Source organism: Vulpes vulpes, chromosome 12 (genome assembly GCF_048418805.1).
Source record: "Vulpes vulpes isolate BD-2025 chromosome 12, VulVul3, whole genome shotgun sequence".
Lineage (NCBI taxonomy): Eukaryota > Metazoa > Chordata > Mammalia > Carnivora > Canidae > Vulpes > Vulpes vulpes.
In genome coordinates this window covers 71,408,138-71,421,426 of record NC_132791.1, presented here as the reverse complement: position 1 = coordinate 71,421,426, position 13,289 = coordinate 71,408,138, and the positions used below count along the sequence as shown (strand labels likewise).

The following is a 13,289-nucleotide window of genomic DNA, read 5'->3' as shown; positions in this document are numbered from 1 at the left end:
AGGCTCCAGGCCCTGGTGGCAGAGAAGGAGAAGAGAGCTGAGGCAGATCCCACAGCTGTGAAGACAGTGAGATGATATTCTGGGGTCCTTGGCTGAGGCCCCTTGGGCCCCCTCCCCCACCCTGGCTGACTTTGGAGAGCTGTCACCAGAGGGCCATGGTCCCTGCACAGTTGAGTCACATAACTACCCATCTCCTCAGCTTGTGTCCAGGGGTAGGCATAATTCACTGGGGAGGGGCGCCAATGGGAGGTATCAACCCTGGAGTGGGGTAGGTGGGCTTGGTCCACAGATGAGGGGCCTTCCTTCAGCAGAGGAAGGTTTCAGAAGGGGAGCTGCCTAAGGAGATGATGTGGGGACACATACCATCAGGTCTGGGTCTCAGTCTCCCTGGTTATCATGTGGTGGCCACACCAGGGACACCAGACCTTTGACACCTGAGCAGCCCTTCTTGGGTATTCAAGTATGTGAACGGGTGAAAAGAGCTGGCTCTGGTCATACACTTTCCCAGCTGGGCATCCCAGCTTCTCAGCCTCTCCATTCATCCCTTGGTGTCAGGCCCTAGGCTCTGTGATGGCTGAGGCATTGGTTTGTATGCTTCTGGGTCCGAGCCCATTTGGCATGCACCCTACCCCCTCTGAAACTTGGTTCATTCTTCTGTAAAATGGGGACAGTTTGGGTCCTGTGAATTTTCAATAATGATGGCCAGGCTGGTGCCGAGTTGCACCCAGCTGGGGTATTGCCATGTTTGGATGTACCTGGTAAGTCTGGGCTGCTACTGCAGACTGTGTCCTCTGTCTTTCTAGGGGCCCTGCTGGGCAGCCTGGATAACCTCAGCCATGCCCTGGGTGTCCTGGAGGAGCATGTCAATGGCTCAAGGCGCAGGACACGAAGGCATGCTGCCGACGGTGACTACAACATTGAGGTCCTGCTGGGTGTGGATGACTCTGTGGTCCAGTTCCATGGGAAGGAGCATGTGCAGAAATACCTGCTCACACTCATGAACATTGTAAGTAGGAGCCGGTGGCGGGGGTGGAGCAGCGGGGCTGAGGGACAGGTAACCAAGTCCGGGGGCAAGGCCCCCCAAGGCCCCAGTGGAGAGGTAGGTCAGGGGCAAGAGGATGCGAACGAGCTGATGGCTAGGCAGAGAGATCTCTGCCCACCTGTCCACCTTCTTCTCTGCCTGCCTTAGGTGAGTCATTGACTTTCTGGAATTCAGCCCTCTCATCTACAAGGTGGGGCCAAAGTCAGTTAGATTTGCAGAGTGTGTTTTACTTTGGACGGTTGTCACATTTAATCTCATCTTATTTTTGAAAAGTATCTTTAGTGTAGTAATAATAAAACAACCATGATGCCTACAGTCATTGAGCTCCTGTGAGTGACTGTGTGCCAGGCGCGTGCTGGGCATTTACCGTGCGTTATCATAGGCAGTCTTCACACTAACTCTATGAGACTGCCTTGAAAATATGCACTCCTCTCCAAGCATTACACTGCCTTTCAGCCCGGTTGAGAGTCCTGCTGAAGGAGGACTGTCTTCTGTAGTCACATCAACTCTTCTGATACCAGATCTATGGGTTTTCTGCACCAAGCACTTCCGATGCTAACTACCCAGAGTTAACATGGACCCCATGGGGTAAGGGCTCAGTCCCACAAGACTGGCCCAACTACAGCCTGGTTAGAAGACCCAACCAGCGATAAGTCGAAGGAACCCCTCCTCAGTTTCACATGTTTGCGAGAACAGTTCACAGAACTCAGGAAAACCCAACTCACTATCGCTGGTATATTATAAATGATGCAACTCCAGAATAGTCACATGGCAAAGATGCATGGGGCAAGGCAGGTGGGAGGGGGTTGAGAGCTTCCCTGCCCTTTCTGGGAGCACTACACCCCAGCACCTCAGTGTGCTCACTAACCTGGAAACTCTCAGAACTCCATGGTTTAGGGATTTTGTGGAGATTTTATTGGCTGTGGGTGATTGAACTCAATCCCCAGATCCTCTTTATCCTTAGAAGCCTGAGACAGGGACAGAGGATGGGTGCTGGAAGTTCCAACCTTCTGATTGCCTGGTTGGTGCCTCTGGCAGCGGTCCTCCCATCCTGAAACTATCTAGAGCCCACCAAGAGTCACTTCATTGGCATAAACTCAGGTAACGTTGAAAGAGGCTCATTAGGAATAACAAAACTGCTTCTGTCACCCTGTCCCTGGGACATTACAGGGTTTAGGAGTCCATGCCAGGAACTGGGGGGCAGAAACCAGTATATATTTATTATTATGTCACACTTGGGTTGACTCCTGGTCCCATCATTACCTGGTGTGGAGGGTCCCTCTGTCACACATGCCTCGTGCTGCATGAGCCAATAGGAGGAAGGCTTGAACTTTCTCTTGGTCTGGTCAGGTAACTTCATTTACACCCTTGTGCTCCGACTGTACCCCAACTTTGGATAATAGGATGGTTTGGTTAGTTTCTTGAAAAACCTGAGAAATACAAAAATTCTCTAAATGGAAACATTTTGTCACAGCATAAAAAGGATTTTAGGAGATAAATTGGAGGAGCTGAGGAAGAGTAGTTGGGTCAAGTCCTTTCTCCCCTGTGGCATAAAGCGAGCGTTTATGGGATGTATGCTTGTCCCAGGGCATGCCAGCCAGCCTGGGGCTCAGGGAGAAGGGGGGATGTTTGCCCCTCTAACCGGAGCTCCCCTCCCGCATGGTGGGGTAGGTGAGGCACCCTGTTTGAGAGTGCTTTGCCCTGACAGTTAATACCCTGTCAAGCTCTGTGTCCTCCTTCAGGGCCATGTATACCTGGGAGAGAATTCCGAGGTCCTGGGGAGGAGGGAGATTGAGGAATCGTGAGTCCGTGAGAAAGGGTGACCAGCCAGAGCAGCGCCGTCCAACAGAACCTTCTACAATGCTGGAAATGCTCAAAATTCTGCCCTGTCCAGTGCAGCTACCACTAGCCAGCCCTTGAGCACTTAGAATGTGGCTGACATGATGAGAGAACTGAATTTTTATCTTATTTTATTTTCAATAGACTTTTAAATCCTAATTAAAATTTTTTTTGACTGTGGTCAAATACAAGTAAAATTTACCACCGTCACCATTTTAAAGTGTGCAGTTCAGTGGCATGAACTACATTCCCACCGTTGCGCAGCCATCCCCACAAGTCTTTCATCCTGCAGAGCTGAAACTGTCCCCATCGGACACTAACCCCCCCTGCCCCCTTCTCCAGCCCCCAGCAACCACCATTCTATTTTTGTCTCTATGATTTTGACTACTCTGGGTACCTCATATAAGAGGGATGTTTGTCTTTTTGTGACTGGCTTATTTCACTTAGCAGAATGTCCTCAAGGCCTATCCGTGTTGTGGCATGTGCCAGAATGCCCCTTTTTTTTTTAAAGGCTGAAGCATATCCCGTTGTGTTTATTCATTCACCTGTCGAGGAGTCCTGGAGCTGCTCCACCTCTTGGCTATTGTGAAAAATGTGGCTGTGCACACGGGTATACAAGTATCTCTTCAGGTCCCTGCTTTCAGTTCTTTTGGGCATATACCCGGGGGTGGAATTTTTGGATTATATGGTAGTTCTATTTTTTACTTTATGAGGAACCTCCCTACTGTTGTTGTCCCCAGCAGCTGCCCCAATTTACCTTCCTTCCCAGCAGCGCCTCAGGGTTCTGGTTTCTCATCCTCACCAACACTTGTTCTTTTTCTTTTTGATTATAGCCATTCAATGGGTAATTTGTAATTAATTTACATTCGGCTTTAAATCACCATTGTGACCAGTGGCTACTGTGTTGTGGCCCTGAGACCCTAGGGTGCTGGCTCATCTGGAGCTGCAGCCAGAGCCCTGAGTGGCCCTGGAAGCCCTGGCCAGAGCAGGTCTCCCTCTCCCTGCAAGTACACAGCTGGTTATGGGGCCTCCCAGCCCTAAAGCCAAATCAGCAATGTGGAGGACAGATGTGGCGGCAGCTGGCCCTAACTGTGCTCCAAGTGAGGCATTTGGTCAGCTGTGAGGTCATCCGGGGCGAAGGCGGAAACACTTCCAGTATCTGAGGCTTGGGGACCAGCTCTGGATGGACACAGCCTGTCCCCTGAAGAAGATCATAAAGGCCCTGGGAGGAGGGTCTGGTGAAGGTTCTGGTGGCAGGAGCCTGGGAGTGCAGGCTCTGAGGAGGGGCAGAGGCCCAGGTGGACAGAAGGCAGGTGCAGTTGGACCCTGACAGCTGGAAGCTGGGCTGGTTTCCTTCATCATTCAGGGTGATTCTGCCTCCAGGGCTCCCTTTGGGGTCTCTTTGTGGCAGAATCTGGGCTGGGATGTGTGGGTCCTGGTGTGACATAGACGTTTGTTTCCTCAGATATCCACTCGCTCCCCTACCTTGTACCTATTCAGTGTGTCCCCTCTCTCTGTTTCTTTCCCTAACACGGTGTCCTTGGGAGCCATATGTCCTAGTAGGTGCAGGTATAAAATGGGCCAGAATCATTCAACCTGCAATGGACTGTGATGTGTATAAGGAAACACATGCCAGGTTTATTGTGTTAAGCTATTGATATGGTGGAGACTTTGTTATGCAGCATAGCTCATCCTATGCCGACTAATACAGCTGGCACCTGACCATTCAGTCAACAAATGTTCACTGGGCATCTTCTATATGTCAGGCAAGGGGTATAGCCACAAGCATGACAGGACATAGCCATAGCATTCTGGTGGGAGGCATAGACAATATTCAAGCAAAGAGATAATTTCAGATAAAGACAATGAAAGAAATACAAAGGTGAGGTGGAGAAGGACTGGGAAAGGTAAGCTACTTTATGCAGGTGGTCAGTGAGGACATGCATAGAAAGTAACATTGGAGCTAAGAATTGAATGATAGTGGGTGTCTGTGGGAAGTGGCAGGATAGAGTGTTGAAAGGAAACAGGTGGTGCAAAGGCCCTGAGACAGGGGTGAGGTCAGCACATTTCAAAGTGTGAAAAAGAGCTGGTGTGGGGGAAAAAGGGGCCCAGGTAGGAAGAGAAGTTGCAGTTGAGCAGGAGCAGTCACTGGATGTGGAGAGGGACTTGAATGTGACCCTAAGGGCAGTGGGAAATCACTTAGAGGTATCACTTTTTTCCTGCATTTATGGACAAGATATTTTATTCCCTTTTTTCATAGAGAAATGGGAGTTAATCAGTCTGTCCCTCTCTCCATGTCAGACACTCTGGAGGGTGAGAAGGGTTGGAAATGTTTGCTGAGCATCACAAGAGCCACCTGGGTGCAGAAAATGTCTCCGGGCATTCAGACTCCCCACCCCTACCAGCCCATTCCAGCATCTCCTGCCAGATCCCATTTCCTTCTTTTCTTCTCTAAATCATGAAAATAACATTCTTTGTTTATTAAAAGATACTGTACCTAACACAGACAACATATTATTTAGGATGGAAAATTAGAATATATTCCTGCAGGTATGTGAATATTTTCTCCTACCAATGAGGCCTACTACCTCATTTTGTTTTTGTTTTTATTTTATTTTATTTCTCTAAAAGGTTTTATTTATTTATAAGAGACATACAGAGAGAGACAGAGACATAGGCAGAGGGAGAAGTAGGCTTCCTGCAGGGAGCCTGATGTGGGACTGGATCCCAGGACCCCAGGATCATGACCTGAGCCAAAGGCAGATGCTCAACTGAGCCATCCAGGCGTCCCACCTGCTACCTCATTTTAATGATGGCATCATATTGAATCACATAGCATACTTTTTATGTAATTGATTATTGATATGACATATTCATATAACAAAATTTATTTTCTCTATTAGAGGTCAGATTAGCCACTAGCTGTAATGAATATCAGGTAAATCTATTACTCCTTTACTATTTCCTTAAACTGAGTCCCTAAAAGTACAATGCTTGGTCAACAGGTATGTACATTTTATTTTATTTTAAAAGATTTTATTTATTAATGAGAGAGACACACACAGAGAGAGACAGAGACACAGGCAGTGGGAGAAGCAGGCTCCCCATGGGGAGCCTGATGTGGGACTTGATCCTAGGACCCTGGGATCGTGGCCTGAGCCAAAGACAGATGCTCAACCACTGAGCCATCCAGGCATCCCAATATGTGCATTTTAAAACTTTCTGTGCCAGAATGTTCTCTGTAAGGGTTTAACCTATTCACACTCCATTGAGCAAATGCCTGTCTCCTCTTCTCATAGCACTGAATTCTTTTCAGCTATGGTAATTTGAAAGCTACAGCTGGGATATACTTTTTGTCATTAAGTTGTATTTTTTTTAATGTAATGAGGTTGCATCTGTAAAAAAATATCTATGTACCTTAAAACAGCAGTCATTTTTCATGTTTAGGGTAGGCCTATTCATGTCCTTTATTCTATTGGGATATTAGTTTCCTTCTTGTTAATTTGAAGAACCTTTATATTAGCATAGGCTAACTTTTTTGTTTGTCATGTGGGTGGGAAATATCCTCCATACTTTTGTTCTTTGCCCTTTGTTTTGTTTGGGGCAGTTTGCAATGGTTTACATTTCTGTGTATAGTGGTATCCTGACATCTTTCTCTCCTCAGCTTTTCCCTTGGGTGCTGTGTTTAGCACTTCATGCTCTCCCCCAGAAGTTAATCTTCTGGAGCTTTACTCTGGTTGCTCTGGCAGATTCGCATGGCTTGTTGTCAGCAGCATCATTTCCCAAACCCACGGCCTTGCACTGATCACCTGGCCCTTCTTGCTGCGTTCTAGCCGCAACAGCCCCACACTCAGAGTGTCTTCTGTTACCAAACTTCTGGGGCCCAGGGCCAAGTAAAGATGTGGCTCTTTTGTTCAGAGATGAGGAAGAAATGCCACAAAAGGTACATATGAAGCCTTTCCCTTTTCCTCTGATCTCTGTTTCTCAGCATGTCAAGATTTAAAAGTTTTCTACTGATTGTCGCTCTAAGGAATGAAAAATTAGAATTTTAAATTATTTTTTAAAAGATTTTATTTATTTATTAATGACATACACACACACACACAGAGAGAGAGAGAGAGAGAGAGAGAGAGAGAGGCAGAGACACAGGCAGAGGGAGAAGCAGGCTCCATGCAGGGAGCCCGACGTGGGACTCTATCCTGGGTCTCCAGGATCACGCCCTGTACTGAAGGCAGCACTAAACCACTGAGCCACTGGGGCTGCCCTAATTTTAAATTATTATTATGAAATTTACCAACTATTTTTATATTGTACAAAGCTTATTTTAAATGAAGCTATTACAGCATTTAACTTGGATGTGGAATCACCAAAATTAAACAGATTTGTATTTTGTGGCTCGTGCTCGGAGGGTGCCAGAAGTTCAGGCAAAACACAAGCCAGACTCAGAAAAGGTTGGAAGGAGGAAGAAAGAAGCCCCCAGGAATGGAGACAGTGAAGGGAGCACTCCCTTAAGCACAGATTCTCATAGGTGCCCCAGGGTCCCAGCTAGCAACATGGGCTATGCCCTCTGGGCCTGCCAGCTGCTTTGTCCCCCACCTGCTGCCACTGGAAGAACACATCATGCTGTGCCCTGGCATGGGGTGGGGTCTGGGAATATTGAAACCAGCATCTCTCCTCCTCCTAGGCCCCTACCCCCACCCAGGGCAGATGGTCAAGGTTCTTTACACTTCAGTACCTGGACAGGGTTGTGTGAGGGGCTCACCTCCACCAACACTTGTGTGGAGCTGCCTGCCCTGGGTGGGACCACTACTGCCATGTCCTGGTCCGAGAGGCCACAGGGCACGTGTACCCTTCTTGCACCTGTGGGCAGGCCCCTGCCCAGAGCAGAGGGTGGCCGTGATCAAAGGGTGGGGAGTGGGTGGCCAGGACCTTGTCCTGTGCAGGTGTGACCACATGTGAGCCAAGACTTCACTATCACATTGGACTTTACTTACAAGACACAAATTCAAAGGTAAAATGATGAAGAATTTCAAGACAGCAACCACAGAGCATTAAACCCCAAGGGCAGGGCCTTTGTGGGTACGGGCCTTGGTCACTGGCCTAGGAACTTGGGAACATGAGCTCTGCCCTGAGACCCCACAGCCTGGCCCAACCATTCCCATATACATGATGTGGCCTGTGCTTCCTGCATTAGGGCCCCATTTTCCATGGCCCTTCTCTATCCTCTGCTTGTCCAGAGGCTCAACCCAAAGCTATACCCACTCTCGGCTTTCTGCCCAGATGAAGAAGGCTGTGCCTAAGAGGGTGCTAAGGCCTTCTGAACACAGGCCAGGCTGTGGGTGGTGGCTTCATCCTCTGGGGCCCTCACACTGGTTTCTAGCTCTCAAATCCCAGAGCCTCGAAGGTTGCTGGCAAACCCAGGATGAGGCCCCATTCCCTTAGCCCAGGGGTCCTTAGCCTAGTCAGAGAGGCTGGGAACTCCTGGGAAACCCGTTTGAAAGGGTCTGTCCACTGCTCGAGGGAGGAAGGATCTCCTTTCCGGTGCTGGGAGGGCTGGGAGGGTGGAACTACAAGCCATGGCCAGATATGTGGCCCGTCTAGCCATGCTGGCTCCTCCAGGCCCCATCCCTGCACCACTGCTGGGCCCCACCCATCTCACTGCTTAGATGTGACCCTCCACAGCTGGCCTCCCTCTGCTGTCATCCCACTCCTGTTCCTACTCCTCCCTGCCTTTTACCCTGGCCCATGCTGTGGCTTCCACTGACCCAGCCCTGGGATCAAGGAGCTTCCTTCTGCCTGGGATGCCTCTCTCCTACGGGCTCTCTCGGTACACTGGGAACCGCTGACTCTTTCTCCTTAGAAATGTGCTCCCTGCTATGTCTGGTGCTCCCAGGCTGGGCTTCAGACAACACGCCTGAACACACTTGCTGGCTCTACCAGGGAATCACCACATTTTCCCCGACCTGCTCTGCCAGCCCCTGAGCAAGTCTCTGCTTCCAAACTTGGTGCCGTAGCAGCGCATGCCAGGAGTCATGCTCATATGCAGCCTGAATGTTCATGGCACCTCCAGTTCCCTTGCCAGGCACAGATAGTGGCTTTTCTCCTGGCTCAGGTGACAAATATCTTGGGGGAAGACCAGAGCCTTGACTAAAGTAACATGTTCACACATGCATCTTTGAAAAGCAAAATTTTTGCCAGGACTTCCAGAAATCTACACCTTGGGCCCAAACCAGGGCTGCTTACGTAGTTTAGAGCCTTCAGCTGAAGGGCTAACCAGTGTTGCTCTGATGAGGGATGTCTCCGCGCCCCCCCCCCCCCCGCCCCGAAGGTGGCTCAGGATCCTCTCTTTGCCTCTGTGAGCATTTGGCAGAGGCTGTGGAGGCCACCACTGTCTGCCCCAGAAGTGTCACCCTTTTTGTATGACAAACATTTTAAAACATCAATTTTATATCAAACTAGCCTTGGGCATATTACTAGGTTAAAGCAAAATTCACAGAACTTTTTAAGATAAACAGAGATTCTCGAGTAATGTTGCCAAAACTATAGCCCCAGGGCCAAATCCAGCCCGTTATCCTTTTTTAAACAAAGTTCTGGGATACAGCCACACCCTCATTTATGAATGGTCTGTGGATGCTTTGTGCTCTCACAGCAGAGTTGCTGGGACAGAGACATGTGGTCCCCAAGCCTGACAATACTCACTCCCTGGTGCCCACAAAATATTTGTTATCTGGCTCTAAAGAAATTCCTCCATACTTTGAGTTCCCCATGAGTTGTGGCCTCAGCTAGGTATAGAATGCAGACCAGATCCTGCCTTTTCCCTGTCTGGCAAAGTTCCCACCTTGCCCTGCCCTTGGTTTCTTCATCTTTGAACGTTCCACATGCTCCAAGAACCCATAAAGGCCAGCACAGCCCCTAGGAGACAAGGTTCCCCTCACCCTTTTCAGACCACAAATCCTCTGCAGCTGGAGCAGCCCTTTCCTGCAGGCCACACCGCCCTTAAGCTGAGCTCCACCCTCTCCCTGCTCAGACCTTAGTTCACCCCCACTCCCACCCTAGCCTTGCCAGCTCAGTGGACCTGTGAGGTCACTTTGGGGATTCTTTCAAAAGCAATTAAAGGAGCTGATTTAATAATCATTTTTAAAACAGCAGAGTAAGAAGAACAGATTTCTGGGCAGACAGAGCTGTCTTTCCCAGCTGTGTTAACTGCCTATGTTCTGGAAGAACTCCTCAGCCCCCAAATCATCTCTTCTATGGAGGGCAATCACATTCCTTAGGACCACAGAGAATTGTGCTCCACAGACTTCTGTGCTTTCATAGTAGAGGCCATACCCTTTGACCCCCCCTAGCATGGGGACAAGCCTCTGTACAGTATGTTCATAAACAAATTTTGTTGAATGAATGATTTCTCTCTGTGCCAGGATTCCAATATTTTTCCTTTTTTCTTTTCTAATTTAATCCAGAAATTGGCCTGGGTTTACCAAAGCCCTGCCAGGGTTTGCAAACAATCAAAGGCGTCCAGGCTCCATTTCTCACTAACTTCCAAGAATGTTGGGGCCTTGTGGTGATGGTGGGGAAGGCAGTGGCAGGTCAGGAATGTTTTCTGCTGGTCCCCGGGGGAGGCGGGTATCATCTCATGAACTGTCCCTGGAATTGCAAGCCAGCCAGGGTGAAGGTTCTGCCCCAAGTCTCTGTTCACGTGTCTCTGGTTCTGGTTCCTGGGAAAGAGAAAACCAGCTCTGGAACCCGACACTGAAACTGGCTTCCCGTAAGTTGAAGGGAAGTAAGCAGGGTTCTCTGGCAATGGGGGACACATTTGGGTTTGGGCTTGGCCAGAGCACAGGGTGGGAGAATGGGAAGCAGAAGTTCCCATTGTTGCACGACAGCTCCCCAGGCTTTGGGGCATGCTGATGCCATGGGCTGTAGCGAGACATCCTCATGTGTGTCCCACTGGCCTGAGAGCATGGCCCTGTGCTCTGCCAGGAGGTACAGCCATCAGGGCCGATGGTGTGTGCTTGAGAGAGGGCCACACTTTCATATGGAGCCAGGCTGGAGGATAGGCCCGGGTGAAGGTGGCTGTGGACAGTAGGGAGTGGTGGGGACTGGGGTGTCGGGAGAGGGCATGCCCCCGGAGATCTCCTCCTGGGTCCTGCTTGCTCGTGGTCATGGAGGAATGTGCAGACCCACTGTTGCCAGCTCTCTTTCTTTTCTTTTTTTTTTTTTCCCATGGGAAGTTGAGAATCCAACTTTTATGGGAAATCTAATTATTTTTCAATGTCAGCAATAAATTGGAATTAAGACCTCACATTGCACAAGTGAATCAGAACACGACCGCAGGACAAGTCTGGCCGGTCAGCTGGTGGATGGTTCCTTCTGGCCTAGAAGAAAGGAGGCAACTGCCTGCCCTGCTGTGTCCTGTGAGGGGGATAAATAGTGCCACCTCCCAGTGCTGGTGTGAGCATGACACCAGAAAAGTCCTTTGCAGAGTCCTGGGTCTGCAGAGAGTAGCCTGTGGACATGAGCTATTCCTGGCAACATGTTTGTGCATTGGGCACTCTCTGAACCCCTGATCTAAGTAGGGCCCCATTCTGGGCACTGGGGTACAGAAGTGAGTTGTCATTTTCCTGTGCTCAGAGAGTTTGGAACATGGGAGGGATGGGAGGCAAGGAGAGGAAGAGTAATTACGTCCTGGTTAATGCAAGCACTGATTGTATAAATATAGGGCATTCTGGGGTCATGGGGAAGAGCACCTGAGACAAGGGCCACTTGAGCTGCCCCTAAACAGAGACAGGGGTTAATGAGGAGAGGAGCCTGGTGCGTGCAGGTGTTGCTGCAGGCGATAGGAGAGCATGTGCAAAGGCCCAGTGGCAGTACCACATCACACTATGAGGTTGGACCCAGCTGGGGCATAGAGGGCTGGAGTCAGGCCGGAGATGAGGTTGGCAGAGCCTTTTGTGTCAGACTAAGGGGCATCAAAGGGCTGATGCCTATGGTGCCATACTATGACAGGGGAGTGATGAGGTTGTTCTGGAGTCTAAAAAGAGAAACTTCTCTCTCTGAGAGTGTGAGGCTTATGCCTTCTGTTATCAGAAACTTGTCACCCCATAGCCGGAGGAGATGGAGTTTTTATGCCTGGCAGCCCCGTGTGAGGAGGCACCTGATATTCCCACATTGTCCCAGTGGCCCTGTGTGTTCCCTCTCCTGGATAAGCTCACCAAGGCTCAGAGAGGTTGGGTGGTGCAGCTGGGGCATGGCACATGGGATTCACGTACATGTGGGAAGACGGGCCCTCCTTGGCGACCTGTCCCTTTCTTGCCATTCTGGTCTGAAGAGCTAGTGCTCCTGGACCCTTGAGGAAGAGCCAAAGCATATCCTCAACTTGGCTATCTCTCGCTGATTTCCCAACAGCATTTGACATCACTTGCCCTTGCCCCAGACTGTTTTCCATCTACTGCTCTGACTCTCCTGGTTTTTCCCTTGGCTTTTCCATCTATTGTGCCTTCCTGTTTTCTCTAAGATTTGCTCACTTTCTCATTCACCCAATCAGTGGATGTTTAAAGAGCACCTGCACCTGCTGGGTGCCAGACACAGCTGCAGGTGCTGGAATGTGGTGCTGAGGAAGCCCAAGATGGGGTGGTGGTCCTGCCTGCACAGAGCCCACATTCCAGGGGCGGGCAGGGTGGACAATGGGGCAGTAAGCACCTCTCCCACCCCCCGCAGTGATGATGGCATAGGTGAAGAAAGTTCCAGTTGGGGGAGGGGCATGTACCATGGTCTGGCCTTACCTATACCTCTTCTTCCCTGGGGCGTGTGCCACCCCACCCCCACCCCCACCCCTAGGATTCTCCCCAGCCTTCCTCTCCTCTCTAGGAGGCTGCCTGACAGCTGATGTGGAAGTCTGGGAGCATCTTGCCCTTGGCCTCCCTGGGGGAGCTGATGGTTGTCAAAGCGGGAGTTAGAGGACCCGTGGACAAGGAGGGCCAGGCATCATCACTCCTCAGTGACAGCTAAAGGCAGCTGCAGACTTTGTCTCTGCAGACTCCAGCAAGGAGGTGACAGCTGAGCTGGAAAAGCAGCGAGTGTGGCACCACACTGGGCTCCAGGTCTGGGCCAGCTTAAGCTGTCGCTGCCAGCCTGCTCCCTCAGTTCCAAGTACCCGGGGGATCTTGGGGTACTCCCCTGCCAGGGGGGCGCTTGGTGACAGGTCTCAGGGGGATTAGGAGTTCACAGAAAGGTGTCACACATTTAATGTCAAATTCAGGGGGTCTTCTTACCTGATTTGCATGGTCAGCACCCATGCAAAGGGCCCAGCACGTACGAGGTGTTAAGTCAACATCTTTTGAATAAATAAGTGGGTGAATTCTCATAAAGTGACTATGGTCCTACAGACTCCCATGAAAAAAAAACAGAC

At 50.1% G+C, this 13,289-nt stretch overlaps 1 protein-coding gene across 1 annotated transcript in view; it reads left to right on the top strand.

The window, feature by feature from the left end:
- Positions 1 to 13,289, top strand: part of ADAMTS2 (ADAM metallopeptidase with thrombospondin type 1 motif 2) — a 229,386-nt gene that overhangs the window by 134,436 nt on the left and 81,661 nt on the right. Inside the window, exon 4 of the mRNA XM_072728815.1 lies at positions 804 to 1,006. Coding sequence (XP_072584916.1) covers positions 804 to 1,006 — 203 coding nt within the window. The remainder of the gene's footprint in view (positions 1 to 803; positions 1,007 to 13,289) is intronic.